The 22109-nt window shown below is 33.9% G+C and overlaps 1 protein-coding gene across 1 annotated transcript in view; it reads left to right on the forward strand.

Annotated features, from left to right (window-relative positions):
• DNAH5 (dynein axonemal heavy chain 5) overlaps window positions 1–20575 on the forward strand; it is a gene marked incomplete at its 5' end in the record, with an annotated part of 122510 nt that extends 101935 nt beyond the window's left edge. The window contains 14 exons of the mRNA XM_082752279.1: window positions 360–603; window positions 1660–1774; window positions 2200–2390; window positions 3641–3762; window positions 4711–4860; window positions 7035–7280; window positions 8819–9038; window positions 9696–9901; window positions 10718–10921; window positions 11490–11705; window positions 14142–14354; window positions 16441–16593; window positions 18371–18602; window positions 20326–20575. Of these exons, the coding sequence (XP_082608405.1) occupies window positions 360–603; window positions 1660–1774; window positions 2200–2390; window positions 3641–3762; window positions 4711–4860; window positions 7035–7280; window positions 8819–9038; window positions 9696–9901; window positions 10718–10921; window positions 11490–11705; window positions 14142–14354; window positions 16441–16593; window positions 18371–18602; window positions 20326–20477 (2664 nt within the window). The 3' untranslated portion in view covers window positions 20478–20575. The remainder of the gene's footprint in view (window positions 1–359; window positions 604–1659; window positions 1775–2199; window positions 2391–3640; window positions 3763–4710; window positions 4861–7034; window positions 7281–8818; window positions 9039–9695; window positions 9902–10717; window positions 10922–11489; window positions 11706–14141; window positions 14355–16440; window positions 16594–18370; window positions 18603–20325) is intronic.
• Window positions 20576–22109: the final 1534 nt, after the last annotated feature.

Below are 22109 nucleotides of genomic sequence, written 5' to 3' on the forward strand. Positions count from 1 at the left end.
AAACATTAGTTAAGTTAAATCTAAACCTGTCCTTGGAATGGTATTTGCCCCTGTCTTTGTCTGAAACAGAGAAGAAAAGCAATTAATTTTTTGGACTTCTAGTTCTATTAGGACATGATATCAGCATTCTCTATAGTATTTGCTGAAACAATTTGTTAACACGTACTTACATAGAAGGTTTGGAAACCTGACAGTAGACCTACTGTCAGAAATACCACTGGAATTCTTTCTGCAAATCAGTGCAGTTACCTTGACCTACACTGTTTCAGTAGGATAAGTACTTTTAAAACTAAATACCTTGTTATATTTTGCTTTTGATTGCTTTTCTGTTTTCCAAATATTACCATGTATCCCAACAGGAATTAGAGAAAGAAAGAACAGATCTTATGGAAGATGTGACTTTAAACAAAAGGAGGATGAAAGAGCTGGAAGATAACCTTTTGTTCCGACTTACAAGCACTAAAGGTTCTCTGGCAGATGATGAGAGTTTAATAATTGTACTGAGTAAGACTAAAAAGACTGCTGAGGAGGTAACACAGAAACTGCAAACTTCCGCTGAAACAGAGGTACAGATCAACTCAGCCCGTGAAGAGTACAGACCTGGTGAGTGTGAGATAGTGATGAAAGGCACATGACTGGAGAATACAGTTAAAAGAACAATATCTAGAGTAAGAGAAATGATAGGATGAAATCAGGAGGGCTGTAGTGGGTGGGAAGCATATACATTTTCCTGTAAGTAAAAAGTATCTAGGAAATGGTGTGTTAAGCTGTGATGGACAAAATAATCAATGTTGTATTTCATGTGAAATTTATAAAATGGAATGATCTATTTTCTCCCTAGACTTCCCACTGCTCCATGCAGGAGGGTAAGTGTCTATCTAGTCTACCGGAGAAAGAAGCTTGAGAAGGTTTGGTTGCTACTTCTCAGCTGTTAAAATGTTGACAGTTTTTATGTACTCTCAGTGAGTCTTTAGGGTATTTAGGTAACTGCATGATTGGGTTCAAAATGTCTCTATTTTAGGAAGCAATATAATGGTAAATAGTTTGAATCTGTTTTGGTGAATGTTTTACTTATTCTGTCACAGACCCTTAAGTTATAGTCTACATGTTTCATCAATCTTTTGGCTTTTAACTGACAAGTGAAGCGATGTGAAAAAAGTGAAAGAAGGTCCTCTCTGGAATTGTGTTATACACGCATTTTAGGAAATTGTACAGTTAATGTAGCAGAAAGAACTGCAGATTTTATAAAATATTTGTATTTAAAATTGAATGGCTGCTGAAAGTAAGTTAAATCAATATAATCCATTTGGTTTTTATATAACTCCTGTAAAAGTTGGTAAGAGAAATTTGTTTGGATACTCAGACAGTACTTCAAACTGTCATAGTTTTTATATGGTCTACTGATGAACTGAATATTTCAATATACCATCTAGTTGCTTTCCAAATATACTCAGAATTGCAAAAAGATTTTTTTTTTCTTGCTAATGCATAAATGAAGATTAAATTAACATTTTAATTATTTTTGGCCAGTAAAAAATGGAACAACTCAAAGACCTTTGATTAGTATATGTTCTCAAACTCAATGTGTTTGCTGTAAAGATTTAAAGTTTTCTACTTTGCATTTCTGCTTTGAACACAGTCTTGTTTTATATCCTTCAGTTGCAACAAGAGGTAGCATCTTATATTTCCTCATTACTGAGATGAGCATGGTCAATGTGATGTATCAGACTTCACTTCGGCAGTTTTTGGGGCTTTTTGACCACTCCCTAGCCAGGTAATTTGGCTAAGCAGAAGTGTCATCTATACATATCCAGTCCTGGGGGTGGTTGTAGTACAGTAAAGATTTGTTGTAATCTAATATCAGAAAGAAAAGTTTTGCCAGTTACAATCTTGACAGGAATTGTCAGTTTAAAAACCCATAGGCCTTTACCTGTTAGTAACCAAGGCAATGAATCTTCAATTGTACTTACAATCCTTAAAATTGGGTACTAGGTAATTAAAAAGCATTATACTGTGTTGATTTTCAGCTATGTGGAATAGGAAAGGATTTTTTGTTGTTGCTCTTTCAGTCTGAAAGTTGTTGCTAGCTTGCTCTCAGATATTTCAGAATTCTGAGCTCTGGCTTTTTGTCTTTTACATAGCATTCTCTTTAATAAGACCTGCCAATTGACATTCAACTACCTACCTTTCTTCCAACAGGTCTACCAAGAGCCCCATAACTAGCAAGAGGATTACTAATATTATTGAACATATGACATACGAAGTGTTCAAATATACAGCCCGAGGACTTTATGAGGAGCACAAATTTCTTTTCACATTATTACTTACTTTGAAGATTGATATACAAAGAAACAGAGTGAAGCATGAAGAATTTCTGACCCTTATAAAAGGTTTGAACTACAGAATGGTTTTAAATAGAGCACGTACATTATTGAAGAAAATTTGTGAGCTGTGGTCATGTCTCTTAGCCAAGCTATTGCTTGCTTTTGAACATGAGAAGTCAGTCAAGTGAAAGAATGCATGCTTATCATTCTGTTCTGGTGACACACAACATCATATAGTAGTTCTAATTTATAGAAGCACATTGAATTTTAATAAGTTTAGCTTTGAGAATTGTGGCAATTTAAAAGGAAAATTGCTAAGTATCCTTTCAGTTGATATTTATGTCTACTGTTCAAATACCACCACGTATGTGTTTTGACTGTAAAAACTTTTTACACTTTTACAGCTTTTAGTTTATTGGTAATTGAAGACAGACAAGAGTGGAAAGAAAAAGAAAATGATGCTAGCAGTTTAGAAGAATATCAGACTTTTAGCTGAACATGACAAGCTTATGGCATTAATCTCTGCATGTGAACACTGTATCTGCACTGAATAGCTTGGAGTTGCTGTATATCGGTGTTCCAAAATCTTCCAAAATATGCTTAATTTTCTAGGCAACAATTACTTATGGGTTATAATTAATTTTTCCAAGTTGAATCTTTAGAAAATCATTTCGAAAATGTGCATTTCTCAATGAACACTTATTTTCAGGCATATTGCATAAAGAAACAGTTACATAAATCCTCAAAGAAGAACAAAGATTAAGGTGAAGGTACATGAACAAATCTAATGTAAACAAACCAAACTGCAAACTGTACTTCACCAAAGATGTTTTAACTTAGAGGTGGTTAAAAATCTTGATTCTTGTAGCCTGTGTTTTATTTTTATTTTGTTTTTGCTTTCTTTTAGTTTAAGTAGAATTCCAAGGAAGGCAAATGCACATACTGAATAAATTATTACATTATCTACAACAATAAAAATTTGAAGAAAAAATGGAAATTCAGCTTCATAACTTCTTTCTTCATAAACTCAAGCTTATTCTTTTACATTAAATATAGGCTTAGCATGTGGTGGGAAGATGATATAAATTTTTAAATGTTATGCTTTAAAGTGGGATGAAAAATAAGATTTGAAAATAAATTTTACATGTTACCTACTCAGAAATTTCTTTATGACTATCCTATATGATAATGCGTTTCTCCAAACTGGTAAGACTTTCTAGTCATGTGGTATCTAGCTTTTTTTTTTTTTTTTTTTTTTGGGCTGGGGGGGATGTCTCTGAGAATTCTGATTATATCTAATTCCCATTTTCTTTCAGGTGGTGCTTCTCTGGACCTTAAAGCTTGTCCTCCCAAGCCTGCTAAATGGATCCTGGATATGACTTGGCTGAACTTGGTGGAGCTCAGTAAACTTAGCCAATTTTCAGATATTCTTGACCAAGTAAGCAACAGCTTTTTAAAAGGAATCTCTTTTCTTTGAAGGTGATTATTTGATAATGACAAGGATCAAGATCAAGACATGGAATGAGAAACTGGTTTATTTTATGAATGGAAATGGTAGCCCCAAAATAGTCAGTTTTGGCCCTGACTGCTTAGCAATCTGTATAAAAAGAATTAAAAAAAAACCACAACAACAACCACAAAACACACAACAACAACAACCAACAACCACCACCAATGAAAACAACACAGTAAAATGAGAAGAAAGTAGAAACTTTCACACACTACAATTATACTGCTTTTAGACTGGCATACAACTTGACATTATCCAATTCGCGTAATGGAATTTGACTACTTCCTTAAGGTTGTTAGACTTTCTTGCATCCCTGTTGTGCTTTCTTACACATATTTTATCAAGTTTGTTCCAATATTTCAATGATTATATGCAGTAAGAATGAGGGAATGAGTGCTCAGTAAATTCAACACTCACATGAATAACCTTAATGAACACTTAAGTGTATGGTAAAATGGAGTAAGTAAATTGCATTTGTTATACATGAAGAGTACCATCTGTACTGTGAGGAGCAGATATGTACATAGTGTTCCAAAAGCTAACAGCCTAGCTATGTGTGTTCTGACCTTGCTATGCTATTACATTAGTAATGGAGAATAATTAGTAATAGTCCATCTTTCCTGAATATGAGTACTTGAGGGCGTTATTGCATTGTACAATTTTGTGCTTAAAATCTGAAGGCTTATCGTCTCTTTTCTTAATACCCTTGCTAACCTGTGTAGTAACACTGATAAACAAATACTTGTGAATGTATTAATAGTTTAATATTAATAGAAATATTAATTAATATAAACATTAATAGTTTCTGAGTTTGTTGCAGTTGAATTGTGACTTGTGTGTTTATTGAGATTTACTCCTTTGATGGTATAACTGCAGATTTCCAGAGCAGAGAAAGAATGGAAAGTCTGGTTTGATAATGAGAATCCCGAAGAAGAACCAGTTCCTTGTGGCTATGATCAATCCCTGGACTGCTTCAGACATCTCCTTCTTATCAGATCTTGGTGCCCTGACAGGACCATAGCTCAGGTAAATATATGTCATCACATAGTTTATCCAGGTGTTGACAGAATAATCAAAGTATTGCAGTTTAGTACATTTTAATTTCATGATAAAAGCATTTTTCTTATGGACCTTTTCAGTGAATTTTCTGAAGTTCTTCTCAGATAGACAGTCTATCATATTTTACATGTGTTAGCAAATTGATTCCAATATATTGAATGAGTATTAGTCACAGATATTATGAAGATGGGATTTTGTCTGGAAACTTATGTGTTTATCCAGTTCTGCCTTATTAGTTCAGATGGTATTTTTGACTGTTCTTACAATCAAATTAATCCTCATATTAGACTGCAGTGAAGTCTTTTCATTACTTGGTTGCTTGAGGAAAAACAAAACATAAAAATAATTTAATTGTGGAATCATTTCTTGAATGGAACAACTGTAAGACCAACCTTAGAAAAATCTATAATTATGTCTGTTCAAAATTTTTCATTTAAAACCATCTATTTAGAAAGAGAGAAGTATAAAATTAAATCTTAATAAAATGATAAGACTTATTTTTAAGAAAAATGAAATTGTAGGAGCCTATTTTTAGTCTTTGTGTTTCTCCAGTGCAAAATAATATATTTATGCAATTTCAGTATGATATCTGGCAATTTACTGAAGTCAGAATAAATCACTAATAGTGTGGTTTTCATGTTATGGATGCAAAACTTTAGACGTTGTGACTGGATTCAGAGAAGGTCTTGGCATTTATTGGCATAACTGCAGTCAGTAAAAGGTTAAATGGTACTGTGTAATGAATATCTCAGATGTGTAAAATGTATATGAAATTGAACAAGCAAAATCAGGTCCTCAGTTTTGTTAATGTTTTGTTAACCTTTCATCTTATGATGTTTTATGATAAATGATAGTTAATCAAATGCTAAATGCTGAATATCTTTTTTCTGAGAAGTATCCCAAAGATATCAATTGTGAGATTACTCTACGAGAGAAGCAATCTATTGGTTAAGAATACACAAAAAAATATCTCAGACTGTTTGAAAGATCCTTTTAAATTTCTTACTAATAAGGAATGATAATCTTTTTTTTTTTTTTTTTTTTTTTTTCTTTCAGGGTTTTAGCAAGGTTAAACTTCTACTGATAATTTGCTGAGGCATTATTAGAGACTTGGCAAAAACACATGCATTCCAAAAAAAAAAACAAAACAAAAAACAGAAATATAGGGAGAGAGAGATAGAGAGATACATAACCACCCATGGGTTCTGCATTGACTTGTCCTATTCAGGTTCTCAGTTGGTGGGTGCACATCCAGATGCTCTAGAGTCAGGGTTTTTAAAGCTTAGTCCCTGCTTCTGTGCAGGTTCAGGAGTCTTGGACCACCCTTTCCCAGGTATGCATGATTCATATTGGGGAATGATAGAGAAATGAGTCTGGGGTAGTTCTCCGGGTTCATGGTGGTCTTCTATCCTCTCCACCCCCCTTATTTCAGGTGCAGGCACTGCCTATACAAGGCCCGCTCCCTTGTGTTGGTTCTCTTTCAAGGTGCAAGGTTAAGACACGATGAAAACTACATTGTGGTTGCTTCAGGGAGCTGTACTCCACAGTATAACAGAGATGGTCTTCACCTGCTTCTCTGGGTCTTTCATGTAGTGACAGGTTTTTTTTTTTTTTCATCATTATTAATATTGACTAATTATTTGTTTAAGCATAAAGGTGGTAAAGACCTAATGACTTTGAAACATATCTTATATCCTTTCCTTGTTTTTTCCCCCTAAGATAGTATTTTCAGATCATTAAAACCATTCTATTTAGCAGGATTATTGTTTTTATTATCCTGTAATATATGTAGGTGTTACATGTAATATATATAATATTTGTAACAATGCATACAGCCATATGTAATAGAATAATTTATAAGCTTTGACTGGTCTTGTAAAGCTGTAAGCAATAACACCTTCAAAGGCTGTGTAGTATGTTAACATATAAACAGTTTGTTGTATGTTTTTATTTCGGCCATTAAATTTATATAACACAACATTTAATATTTTATAAATTTTATATAGGCAAAGGCTAATGTAAATTTTAGCAGCTTTTGCTCTTCAGCTTACATATTGGCTGTATTTACACTGGGCAGAAAATTATATTAAGTAATTGTGTGGTATGGTAAGATTTACTTTTTTTTTTTTTTTTAAATACAGGCAAGAAAATACATTGTTGACACTATGGGGGAGAAATACGCAGAAGGAGTCATCTTGGACTTGGAGAAGACATGGGAAGAGTCAGATCCACATACTCCTCTCATATGCTTTCTTTCCATGGGTTCTGATCCTACAGACTTAATCATTGCTTTGGGAAAAAGGCTGAAGGTGGAGACACGTTATGTTTCCATGGGCCAGGGGCAAGAAGTCCATGCTCGTAAACTTCTGCATCAGACAATGGCTCATGTAAGAGATACATTTTTGTTTTTTTGAACATTTATAAATTAAAACTCTGTCATGAAATAAAGATGTTTGTTGGGCATCTAATGCTGATGGAAGAACCTGTCTTTATTTGCATAAATACATGTCCTAAGCAATAGAACTGTCTTTTCACATTTATTAAATTGAATATAATAAACTTTTTGACGTTGTGCTGACATGGCTGTTTTTCAGAGGAAATAGAGTTTTTGCTGTAGGTTGTTGACTGATGAACATATCTGAATTGCTCAATTATTGGGATTGCATGAATTTTTAAAGTTCTTCAGCAAGCATCTCACAACTTTTATTTTTTTTAGTTTCTTGTATTTTTAGCAATACAAACCTGTTTAGTTAAATGAAGATGAATTTGAAGTATAATTGGAAGTGTAATATAGTATAATAAATCCAAGTGTAATCGATAATTACATAACATTGGGAAAAACAAGGCTGTATAGCAAAATAGCTTGTATTGCTGTAACGTACATTTTGAACAGGGATGGACAATCTGATAGGACAGGCTTTTTTACAAGTGAAAAATGATAGAATTGAAGAATAAAATTCAACCTATATCAGAAACAAATGCTAACATGTTCCCATTCAGTGAACTTTGCCCATTAGATGATAGTACAGCTGATATGAACAGATTAAGCTTCTTGTGCTTCTGAGATGCATGCTTCTTCCCAGTCTGTATAACCAGTTTTCCTATGACTTTTGCCTCCAATTCGCATTTGACAACTTCACATTAAAATCTAATTAGCAGATCAGATGAGAAGAAACATGTTCCAAAGATAAAGAGCTCCTTTTGCTTAGTTAAAAGAAACATAGTTACTTTCCGTCACTGTCTAACATACCCTATTAATGAACAGGTATGTGAGACTGGTACGGGTATGTATGAGGTACAGTAATTCATATGGGAATAATATCAATTATTTGATACCAGTTTATTAAGATGATGCGTATTTGTTTTTCCCAAACCTATGACCCTTTTGAGGAACCAGGTTTAGCAAGCTGCTAAAGAGCAGTTTGTTCTGTCTGTGGAGAAAGTCAAGATTTCTGTTATTTCTCAGTGTTATAGTCACACCCAGATATGTTTTAAATGTAGGGACTACTTGACAAGACCACATTGGACAAATAAGAACCTCTCATTTAAATGATAAAATCACACAAGATAACAACTCCAGAATGAGCTTCCCACAGCTTAGCTCACATGAGCCTTCTCTTGGAGAAAAAGTACTTTGTATATCTACCATTGCTTTGGATACTGGTCTCCATTTGTACATGAAGTGTACATGAAAACAAATGGTTAAGGCCTTGGTTTTGATTTGGTGGGTCTGTGGTGCAAAACTGTGGAGGAGTTATTCCTTTAAAAATTCTTATAAGCACTTAACACTATTTATACTATCTTTTGCTATAGTTTAGGTACATTGGTTGTGTTCTTTACCTACCTATCGTAAACAAAGATTGATTTTAGTGCTTTCAGTATGCAAACGCTATCCATAACATTATATTCTGCTGTTTTAAACTAGGGAGGTTGGGCACTTCTGCAAAACTGCCACCTTGGACTTGACTTTTTGGATGAGTTGATGGACACTGTAACAGAGACAGAGACTGTCCATGAAGGCTTTCGACTGTGGATGACAACTGAAATTCACAAACAGTTCCCCATCACGCTTCTTCAAATGTGTATTAAGTTTACCAATGAGCCACCACAAGGGCTCAGAGCTGGACTAAAGAGAACATATAGTGGTAAGTGCTAGAGTGATGATAATTCAAAATTATATTTTGTTTGTTTTTTTTTGGAGTCTTTGTAGTTATTGTGTAGTTGCTCAGTAGCCACTGGTAATGGGTGGAAGCAACTATGAGGAACTGACTATGATAATGCAAGGACACATCTTGATTCTTTGCTTGAGCTAAAAGTTATGAAAGTTAGAAGGAAGAAATCTGCTGAAGTTCTGATTCCAGAGCTAATTAGACAGCAGAACATGGAAATGCTTTTTCTTTTCTCAAATATTGTCTTCTACTATCTCAGTTCTAAATATTTAAATTGTTAATCTCCTCGTGTATTTGGCAGAAAAGCAACATATTAATCTTTGTTGGCTATTAAATGTCCTTTACACTGCATTCAACAAAGGTCTGTAGTCAAAGAGTATTTAGAAAAAAGCAACCCAATGCAAAGTGAACTATTAGCAAGTTGTTTGCTCATTTTCTGAAGTTTACTCTCTTAATTTGGGATACTGCTATGAACTGTCTCCAGCACAGAACATTTTATAGGACAGTAATTGCCTCTAGGCAGAGGTAGGTAGTCAAATAAATATCTCTAGGACTGATGTTTTAGTACTGATTTGAAGTACTTTTGAAAATACTGCTGCTGTGTTTCTTATAAAGCCCACTTATAATCAATAGGTGTCAGCCAGGATTTACTAGACGTCACTGACATGGTACAATGGAAACCAATGTTGTATGCTGTAGCTTTTCTACACTCCACTATTCAAGAAAGACGCAAGTTTGGATCTCTGGGTTGGAATATACCCTATGAGTTTAACCAAGCTGATTTCAACGCCACTGTGCAATTCATTCAAAACCACTTAGATGGTGTGGATGCCAAGAAGGTAATTAACATTTCTGGGGAAGGTGGATTAAGGTTATAAAACTTTCCAATAGCAGCATATATATACATAGTTCCTAATAATTGAAACACAAATGTGATTTTAAATTATTATTTATTTTCCACAAACAATCAGTATTCCAAGTATGCATGTCTGTAGACCAGCATGTTTAAATTAGACTTTTAATCAATCTTGTGCATGCAGAATTTCTGGATTAACCCATACGTTAAAACAAACCAAAACCAATGTTCCAGGCCTTCTCACCCTAAAACTTCGGAAGTATAAACCTTAGAAGTATAGACCTTCATTTCAAAGCTAATTATGTCTGATAGTTAAAAATGGACCACTGTTTTTTTTTTTTTTTTTAAATATTTTGTTTAAATCAGTATGCTCCAAGCTGTCTTGGCTGCATAAAGACATGGACAGTTGCCTTTACTGACTATGTAGGATTTCTTACATACAGTCCTCACTTTCATTTGGACAGTTGTACAGAGAGAGATATGTGGCAGATCACTTCGCAGTTAGCATTTTAAGTGAAGTTGAAAGTGTGATTGGAATGTAGCTGTATCACTCTTGCTCAGATGCCAGAATAAGCCTCTTTAATTAGTTGCCAATGAATTATATTTTGAGAAATCCTTGAAGTTGTTCTGGGAATACAGTATTATATTAACACAAGAGTGGTAAGAAAATAACTTGCTTTCAAAAGGGACAGGGTTACAGGACTTTGTATATCAGATGTTCTTACTAAGGAAGATATAAGATATAAGATATAAGTGAGAAGAGGATTAGCTGAAGTCACTTTTTTCTGTTTGGTTTCAGGGGATCTCCTGGAGTACTGTTTGTTACATGATAGGTGAGATTCAGTATGGTGGCCGTGTGACAGATGACTATGACAAAAGGCTGATGAACACCTTTGTAAAGGTTTGGTTCAGTGAAAATACATTCAGCCAAGAATTCTGCTTCTACAAAGGATACAGCATACCCAAATGTACTATGGTTGATCAATATCTTCAGTACATACAGGTTGGTAAATGAAAGCTTCTCAACAGGGGAAAAAACATGATTCACTTAAGTTTCTCACAAGTTTCTTTGTTCCTGAATTTTGTCTTTTCTTCTGAGTATGTGTTTTGTCTCTTCTTCACAGACTCTTTATTGCTTTTTAACAATGTGTATTTTTTAGTGACAGTACTAGTTATCATTATTATCACGTCAGTGCCCTTTTCTTTTTCATGTGATTTACTTGAGGGATGTAGCTGAAGGGATAAGTTAAGGGATAATTTAAGTTATTAAAGAGTGTACAGAATGGAGTCCAGCTATTGTGTACAACCTCACAAAAACAAAGAGCATAGACATATGAGAGAACAAGTTGACTATTGGAATAATGTATGAAGGTAAAAACTAAATTTATTAACTTTGGTGTGACTTGGGCCATGACATGACAAATAACTCGCAGAAAGTTATTTGCAGTAAGACTGTGTGAAGAGATCCAGCTACTTACTTAACCATGTAAGATTGTTTGTTTGTTATTTTTAAAAATAATTAGCATATAAATCTATCTCAAATTGTGCTCTTTTTATGTTTCACTATGTAGAGCCTTCCTGCTTACGACACACCAGAGGTATTTGGTTTGCACCCCAATGCTGATATCACTTACCAAAGTAAGCTTTCCAAAGATGTATTGGATATCATCCTCTGTATTCAGCCTAAAGACAGCTCTGGTGGAGGAGGTGAAACCAGGGAGGCAGTTGTAGCCAGACTGGCTGATGATATGCTGGAAAAGCTTCCTGATGATTATGTACCTTTTGAAGTGAGTTATTGAAATTCTGTCAAAGACATTTGCTCTTTTTTGCTTTGTATGGATTAAAAAAAAAAGTATTTTTTTTTTTAAATTGTATCTGAATTAATTTATACAAAAAATACTTCAAAAACATAAAGTGGCCTGACCAAACTCTTAACATCTATAATGAAGTCACTACATATATGCTGAAGGGCTTATATAAGAGCTTTTTCAAAATATTAAACTACTTAATGCTTAAGTTGTCATTTGCACTATGGAGGTTAGGGGAGGTCATCAGTTTTTCAGACAAGCTTGTTGACATTGTAGTAGAAAACTGAGGTGGTGCTACAAATGTAGTTATGCTTCTAAATGTATTACTGCTTGAATATGCGTATTACCATGGGATTCAGCTTACAACCTGAACATACTTTTAGGTTGTTTTAATTTCCAATGGTAGGCAATGATTTTCTCCAGTGAAATGAATGCCAAAAAGCTTGAAAAGCTTTTTAAGCTTTCATTGTTTCAAACCTAGTGTTGCTATCTCATATTAACTCATATTAACACATAGTAGCCCATGTAATGTTATTTGTAATGGCCTCACAGTCGTTTCTTTTCTGAAATACTAGCTTCTTTTTATGTGGAAGATGGGATGTTTCTAGAAATGAGAAATTTCTTAAAAAGTTAGAAAACATTACTGATGACAAGATACACGGACACACGAATTGACTGTACTCTGTCCCCATCCTCAAGACTACAATTTAGCTGAGTATTTGAAAAAGTGTTGTTTCTGCGTCTAAGTTGTACTTTAGTACCCCAGAATTTTAGGATACTGACATATTTCTTACCAGATAAAGCTGGTTACAAACATAAATGACAGGAAAGTGCTTGTAAAATAGGTATGGTTCCAATATTTCCCATATCAGACGATGCTGAACTTTTGTGTTTATCTGCAAAAGCATGAAAGCAAGAAGGTTTGATTATGACACTAGTAAAGCATTTGCAGTAGTTTTGTTATGAAATAGATGTGAATCATTGCAATATATCATCGGAAAAAATATCATACCTGTGTTTTATGCAAGGGTTAGCTTTAACAGATACCCAAACTTTCCACCTGCTTATTTAGGCAATAAGATGTTTTACTAATTAAATCCTGCCATCTCCTTATTGAGGAAGATCTATCTTCCTTTCCTTAGTCATCTGGCATTTTGATTACTCTTTAATGGAAGTTAGCACAAAGGCCTAATAGAGAGCTAAGTACATTATGATCCCCTAAATTGTCCTGCTAGGATACTGAGCTGTGAGAAAGGAGCAAAGAGATTTGTACAGTCTAACACTCTTCTTTTTCTTTTTCCACAGTAATAAGTTTTTGAGTATAGACTCTTTTCAGGTACTCATGTCTTATGTCCGTTGCTTTGTGTTTTCCATAGCCCATTTTGAGTTTCATAGCCTTCTTTTCCCAAAAATGACATAATTATGATAATGTAGTTTATCTGAACAGATTAGTTATGTATCAGAAATTTGAACACTAACTATCTAGTAGTCTTCCAAACGTTTGTACTTGCTGAAGTTTCTGACCTAGAGTCTTCCTAGAAGCCTGAGTTTTATGACTTTCTAAAAGACCATATGTGCTGAACCAGAAGTCTGAAATCTGCAAAGAACTGCAATTTGTTCAGCTTCTCAGAAGGGTATTGCTTTAGTGATGGGCTAGTTCTTAGTCCATCTCTCTTCAACTTCTACCTAGCATCTTCAAGAATAAATATGTGGATTAATAAAGGCAAATATTGCATACTGTTGTTGTATAGGTACATTTATCTCTATTAAGTTTGCAGAAGATCTATTTTGGAAGATCAGCTTTGATCCTGATCTGTCTCAAATTAGAGGGGAAATTAAAATAACAATAACAGTGAATGAGCAGTAATAAAATTTTTCACTAGTTGAAAATTACTTAAAGTCCTCATTTTGGTAGTTGTTTTAGAATAAATGTGTAGCAAAATCCTGATAAACTTAGAAATGTTACATGTATTTCTAAGAGAGTTGATACTATATATATATAACTCAGTATACATGATATACTGATATATGATATGATAAATAATTTTTTTGATCTTTGGCACAAATAGAGCCATATAGATTACAAAATTTCTAGTTATGTCCCTACAGTTGTTGTTAAATTGTTAACTTTACACTTTTAAATGGCTTTTTAAATGACTTTAGCTCGTAGAGTTATATATATACTAAATCATGACTTAGACTAAAAATAGAGGCAGTCTCAGCATTGTAGAATTCACTTGGAACAAAATCCTATGTTTGTGTTGCAGAGAACTTGAGGGTTATGCCAAACTGACCACTTAACTGACCACTTAGTTAAAGTAATATAGCGTAAAAATTGTATTGGTGCCTAATCTCGAAATAAATCCAGCTTTGGCTTTTATTTCTGTTGAAGGGTCTATGTTTTTCTACTTACAGGTAAAAGAGAAACTAAAGAACATGGGACCTTTTCAGCCTATGAACATATTTTTACGACAGGAGATTGAACAAATGCAGAGAGTTATTTCATTAGTGAGAAGCACTCTGACTGATCTAAAACTTGCCATTGATGGAACAATTGTTATGAGTGAAAATCTGAGGGATGCTTTAGACTGCATGTATGATGGAAGAATTCCTGCTAGCTGGACAAAAGTAGGTGTGCATCCCTTGTTTTGTTAGAAAAAATAAGTATTTATTTATTATTATTTTTTTAGAGTTAGATTAAACTTCTAGACAGACAGTAAATACTTTTTTAAACATAAGTGTCCGTGTTAATCAGGACACAGTGTGACTGCTGGGGTAGAATTTGGGCTAAAATAAGAACAGTCAAAACAAGTCTTCTTTCATTTATAAAAATAGAAATGGGTGTGGCAGATGCATATATTTCCCATTTTAATAGACTATGTGTACTGGCAGGTTAGAAGGCTAGAGAGAAGAGAATAACTTTAAATGCAGTGATAGATTTTCAAAAACAGCACCCACACTAGTGGGCCATTTTGGTGCTATTCTTTGAAACTAGGACTTGTAGTCACAGAATCACAGAATAGTAGAAGATGGAAGGGACCTCTGGAGATAGTCTAGTCCAACCCCATGTAAAGTGAGGTCAACTAAAGCGAGTATCACAGGACTCTCCAAGACTAGAGCCTAAAACCATTCTCGGAAATCTGTGTTCTGGTATTCAACCACCCTCACTGTAAAGAAGGAAAAAAAAAGAACTGATTTCTTAAGCTTAAATAGAATTTCCCATGTTTCATCTTGTGCGTTTTGTCCTTTCACTCTGAAGGCTCTGGATCCACCATCATTCTCCCCACACATGGTATGAGCATTGATAATATCTCCCCTGAGCCTTCTCTTCTGCATGTTAAACAATCCCAGCTCTCTCAGCCAGTCTGCATATGATAGATGCTCCCATCCCTTAACCATCTTTCCGGCACTTCTGAAGACTTGCAAAATATTGATTATGTCATTTTTTTTGGTCATGGTATGGTTGATAGTGATGTGGTAACTACAACAGTCTCATCAAAGCCTAAATGTTTTCATATTCTAGCATTGTGCTAGGCTGTATGTCCTGGTGATGTTATTTCCAAATAGGGGTAAAATTAAATATTTCAGTAATAATTATACACTAATTTAGAGTAAAATGAAATATGTTTCTCAGAGAAAAGAGTGGGAAACTGTCTAATGGATAGAAATGGCATTGGGTTTTATTAAGCTATTCAGCTGCTTAGGATTTTTTTTTTTTTTAATTTCTTTTTGTATATTGAGAAATTCCTACTCACTGGACAGCTCTAATAGAGATGATAAAAACACATAGATGTGCTCAGAGCGACGTAGGTACTGTCCTCCCCACTTCTCCAACTTCAGATAGAATTGCTCTATGAATTATTCAGCTATTTGGGTAACCAAAGAACTCTTTCGTTTATGTATTTTAATGAGATACTTGATTATATTTAAAAACATAAACCAGTCACCCAGTTAATTCTTTTGAAGGCAATTAACTTTTTTAATTTAAAGATTTCATTTTATTACATTTGTACTGAATCCATGGGCTGAAATCTGACAGCTCTCTTTGATTTAAAGAAAGTAATTCAATTATTCCAGTCTTTCACTTACAAATCAGAAATATAAATTGTTTTCAGGGATAATGAGAGCTGTTAATGTCAGCTGATGGAAATAAATGTAGAGAGGTTTGTTTTGCTTTGTTTTTTATTAACAAAGAATTTTCATGGTACAAAACAGACCATAATGGATGCTTCATAAAATAAGTATGATACGACCATTCAAAGAAAAAAACGTCATAAATATTTCCAAAGTATAATTTCAATTTTCCTTAACATTTTTTTTTTTTTTTTCAGAAAAAGCTGAATAGTTTTGGCAGAAATCCTATTATCTTGAAGCAATGACCCTGACTTCAGAAAGACATGTAGACAATATTTCTTCCTAGTTCAAACAGCTATCTAATTTTGTGAAAACATCATAAAATAGACAATTACCACAGGGAGCATTAAGCATATCTGAATGGAATGGTAGCAATGAATTTGAACAGAACAAGAATTTGCTTCAGGTTTCAGTGTGAGGCACCTATCAGGCTAAAAGCTAATGTATAAAAAATGAGCTTTAAACATGCTTTACTCTTATTACCTTGTGTACTGATGAATTACTTTTAATTGACATGAATATGATGTTTTAAAACTGTTGAACAAGATTAAAAACTGAATACACATTTTATTATTTTTAGGCATCTTGGGCTTCCAGTACACTTGGTTTCTGGTTTACTGAACTTCTAGAAAGAAACCACCAATTTTACAGTTGGATTTTTGAAAGACGACCAAACTGCTTCTGGATGACAGGATTTTTTAATCCTCAAGGATTTTTAACTGCAATGAGACAGGTAAACAGTATTCAAAGCCTCACTCTGCCTATTCCTAGATACACTTTTGAAATGTATATTGGTGTGATGGATGCTGAGTTATGCACATGGCTCCATCTTATCAACAATGAAGATATATGACTGCATAACTGATTATGACTTACTGAGTGAAGTGGTCTTCCAGCACATGTACTTTTTCATTATCAAGCACTAGAATGTTAATTTTTGTTTCACTACTTTGATCCTAGGCCTATGAGGGCTACCTTACAACATTATTAAGGTATAGTGGAGAAGTAATGTCTCATGTTGCTATTCAGACATTCCTGAAAAGAGGTGTTACAGCCATGAACTACTTTTCTTTCTTTTTTCTTTTTTTCTTTTTCTTTTTTTCCCCTTCCTTTTGTTCTGTGTTCAGTTCTCTCCCAGAGTTACTTTTCCTTTAAAAGCAGACAATAAATATCTATGCTGATCAGCATACTGGGACATACATTGGAGATGATAATTCTGTCATATTGGGAAAGAATACTCAGGTAGGAATGCAATGGGAGCTCAGACAAAAGCTAACTTTTGGAGGAGACAGAACGAAGGCTTACAGAAAAGGGAAACCTTGTCTCTTTCTCAAATCTGGGTAGTGTAATCTTTGGATATCTAACTGAAGTTTCAGTGGGTGATCTACTAAAAGCACAGCCATATAACCTTGGAATTGTGTAACAAAATACTTTTCTTGAATAAACAGTCCTAAGTATCTTGCACCCAAACCTGTGGAAAGGATTTATTAGTAGTATCTGAAACAAGTGGAATCTTCTGAACTTTTCTGCTTCCCTAGTAGAGAATGAGAGGTACATAACAACATAAAGGTCACAGGTAAACAACAAAGTGTCTGTCTGGGCTCTGCTCTTGAGCTCTACCGTGAAATAAATAGAAATGAGAAAAATGAACAGCTACAATGATAATTGAACTTTAACTCTTCTGCTCTTTTAAAGCAGCTAATTAAATGCAGTATGGGGTAAACATTAACTTCAGAATGAATTCCAGTTACTTCAAACAAAGGTCTTGAAAAAAAGTTTAATAAACTGGGATAAAACTTAGGTGTGACATAACTTAACAGCAGGAAATAATAAGGAATAGGGCAAGACAGTTGGGCAAGTGTTGTTGGGTGCTGTAATTAACTGACTAAATTTGAAATATGTGTTGACTCTTGAACACATCCATCTCCAAGTGTTTTTTTTGTTTTTTTTTTTTTTTTGACAGTCACTTTAAGTAGTTTTAGAGCTGAGTGAGCTCCCTCTCACTATTAAGAATAAAATTAATGAATACCATTATTACAAGAAAAGGTAGGCAATCCCAGAAAACGTGCAGCAAAACATGCATTTTGCTTTTTTTCATTGTAACTGTTTTACTTATCACAATGGTTTCTTATTTCCTGAAAGCTGTGAAATTTTCATGTTCACAAGAGCCAACAACAGCATTCATTGGTTGTGTTACTGTATTGTTGTAACATACTGTATATCATAAAAAGATTAAAATAATAAATAAAAATAAATTAAAATAAAAATCAAATACAGCAGATAAAGTACTGGAAGCCTTGTAGTACCATCCCATTGTTGGCTTAGAGAGAAGGCTAATGCTGTAGACATGTATAGTATAAAAAGTTAAATTTGAGAGGGTAAATTATGACCATACAAATATAAATATATATATAATAAATATAAATATATAATATAATAAATGTTTTGAAAGATATGGTTCTCTGAATATGTAAAAACGTAACCTCCAGATCTTCATCTGTTTTGGGCAGGAAATAACAAGGGCTAACAAAGGATGGGCTCTGGACAGTGTTGTGCTGTGCAACGAGGTCACTAAGTGGATGAAAGATGATATCACAAGCCCTCCTATGGAAGGTGTCTATGTGTATGGGCTGTATTTGGAAGGAGCTAGCTGGGACAGAAGAAACATGAGACTGACTGAATCTAAACCCAAGGTGCTCTTCGAGATGATGCCAGTTATAAGGATATATGCAGAGAACAACAGTACGTAACTGAATCATAAAGGACATTAATTTGATAGACTTTAATGTAACTTTTTTTTTTTTTTTTCAGCTGCATGAAAGTCTCTTGAGCTTCAGGGATTTCATCAGGCTTTCTCTATTCATGTATACATACAGAATCTTTTTCAACAGGACAGGCTTCTCAGTCTTCTATATAAAATGAGCTAGTGGCCTTCCTTGATAATCAATAATGGGCATTTCTTCCCCTAATATTTAGATAGGTCTCTATGTTCTGTTCTTAATGGTGTTAATAACTTTTTAAAACCCATTACAGATGAACTGTTCTCTGCCTTGTGACAAACATACTCATATTCAGTCTTTCGCTGCAATTAGAAGCCATAATTCCTGGTGCAAATACATACTGTATTTTAACACTAACATAGATGCTAGTAATGTTCTTAATACACAACTCTGAAAATACTGTTGCTTACTTTTCTCAAAAAGTATATGGGTAGTGTGTGGCTCTTAAGTGAGTTAGTCTATTTTCTCATTGGTATTTTGAAGTGCTAGGTATACACTTGCCATGATAGCTTATATAACAGAAGTTTATATATCATAAACCTGGATATTTGCAGAATGCCACTCCTAAACTGATGAGGTGGTTGAATCAAAATATAAAACCATACATAAGCTTTGAAACCTAAACCCCCACACCAAAATCCACTGCAATATACAAGTTTTTTTTATATCCATAAATGTATGTATACACATATATTTACAACATTATATATATAAACATGTATATCACACACATAAGTTATTTATGGTATTCATATAACATATACGTTATATATGTGCTGTATATACATAAAATACACTCCTTTTTTTCCTGGACAAGGCTATGCTTGAGTTAACAGAGGCAGCAAGCAGTGGCAAGAAGCGATGGAAAATGTTTTGGTCTTTGAGAAAGAAAAGGGCTATAAGAACTGAAAGAAAATTAGGGAGTAAAACAGTAAAAATACTGTTTTATGGAAATGTGTGATTTAGATTATTATTACACGCGTGTGTTTGAATAAAATAGGAAATAACATTGAATAGTGCAATAGGATAGGAATATCCAATGTTGAATGTAAATCTGGAAGTTTCCATTTAAAGTGTTCCACCTCCAGAAGCAAAGTCTGCTTACATGATATTTTATCAGGGTTTTCTGTAGCTAATCTTTTATAAGAGACATAATGACTGTGAAAGCAGCCAATATGCCAAATAATGAACACTGAAATATTAAGACTAGACTATTTTTCTGATTCTTCAGTGAAAATGTTGATTTATATTCTGAAATTCTGTCTGAATTTCAAAATGTATGGTTCAGTGTTTTTCCATGAGTAGGGCATATTGTTATTTTGACATATTAATAATATGTTTTTAAGCCACTGCTCAGTGGACAGGTTGAACTAATAATTATGCTAAACAAGCTAGAGCATCCATTTACATTTCTTGCTACATCTAGTTCCTGGGGGCTGACATTAAATTCTAAGCTTCCAGGAATTTCAAGGATTGCAATATTACCTTCATCTGGCAATAGCACAATAATGAACAGTGTGAGAATCAAGTATGATTTTTTTTTTAGGTGGTGATGGAGAAATGTGTGCTATTGAACTTTGATTCAGTTTTATGTTTGCCTTGTGCCCAATCTTTTAAGGCCCTGTTTTCATACCCCCGTTTCATTATTTATTTATTTTTTTAAAATGTCTTTTCTGTCTTCTCAGCTTCAAAGGATCCATGTTTATATTCATGTCCGGTCTACAAAAAGACTGTTCGAACAGATCTGAATTACATTGCTGCCATGGATCTTAGAACCCTTCAGCCTCCAGAGCACTGGGTATTGCGTGGGGTAGCACTTCTGTGTGATGTCAAATAATGCTGAAAAAGGTTTACTAATTCTTTTCTGATTTTAAATATTAGCATTGACGTAGCTAGCTATATGATAGATTGTTTTATAAAAATGTATTTTCTATGTCATAGACACCATTGTGGCCATTACAGTAATTTTTTCTCAATAAACCTATACAATAGGCTTATAAAGGCTAAATCTTAGAATAATAATACATTTGATAAATAGATTCGAGCACTACCTTTGAAATCTTGGTTTTCATGATAAATATTTAGAGTTCCTATCTCACTAATGTGTACTTTATTTTATCCTGAATAAAGATTGATTTGAACACTGTTACTTTTCAGTGGTTAATTATGGTTGTATCAGGGCTTCAAGCAGCTAAACACATATCTTTTTTATTTATTTATTTATTTATTTATTTTGCCTATGGAAAGCTAAGATGAGTTGATAATTCATATTAGTTAATATACTTCATGATGATGTTCAAAGATTATCTTCTGTCTTCTAGGTGGCTTGCTCTCTAAATAAGGAAGGTAGGACTGGAACAATGTTGCATCTGTTCCATCACTTGGAAAAAAATTTCATTGTATTACATAGGAAAGCAAGCATTTGACAGCTGCCAGAATTCCTTAATATCCGATTCATGACCTATAAATAAATAATGGAGAGGAAGAAAATCGTTCCATAAAAATGATGTTGCTTCCTCTTTTTTTTTTTTTTTTGGTGTGCTGTTACACCAAATGTGTAACCTTCATCAAGGTTATTAGTTGTTTAGCTTTATCTTTGTTTCTGCTATATTTTTGCAATGTTGTGATTTTATATATTGTTCTTTTTTCTTTATCCTTTTCTACTTATGTGCTGAAGTCTTTTTGCATCTCAGCTAGCTAAGTCCACGTGGGAGTCAATCTTCAGAGAGAAATTTTAATACCTCTACTTAGTTGAACACTGTTGGCTTTGCAAATCAAGTACACTTTTGTAGTCATCAAAAAGTCAAAAAGTCTTTTTTTTTTTTTTTCTTTTTGAGTCAAATAAGTCATGTACCTTAGAGTGAGCCTCTAGTCATTCACGATAAAAAGTACTGTAGAAGATTCTATTAAACTAAAAGAAGAGAGATTTAGTTTAGATATTAGAGATGTTAAGAAGAAATTCTTTGTACAGAGGGCGGTGAGGCACTGGAACAGGTTGCCCAGAGAAGTTGTGGATGTCCCATCCCTGGAAGTGTTTACGGCTAGGTTTGATGGGGCCTTGGGCAACCTGGTCTAGTGGGAGGTATCCCTGTCTATGGCAGGGGGGTTGGAACTGGACGATCTTTAAAGTCGCTTCCAACCCAAACCATTCTGTGACTGTGTAATTCTAAGAGGAAGCAGAAAGAGAAAGTATTGCTGGTGCATCTGTCATACATAAACGCTGCAATGGAGAAGCTGTTTTCAATTTTATGTCAAATCCATACATGGAATTTGAAGGGTTCCACTTTCAGAGATTATAAGGAAGAAAGAAAAGAAATTTTTATCACAGTGGGCAATACAGTTCCATCTTTATAGTAAAAGTGTAGTCATCATTACAAATATATATATATATTTAAAAGTACATTATTAAATTCTATGTACTAACTGGATTATAGAGAAAGTATCTCATTCTGAATTGCCATTCATTAAA

This window comes from Aythya marila, assembly GCF_965140915.1.
Source record: "Aythya marila genome assembly, chromosome: 2".
Taxonomy (NCBI): domain Eukaryota; kingdom Metazoa; phylum Chordata; class Aves; order Anseriformes; family Anatidae; genus Aythya; species Aythya marila.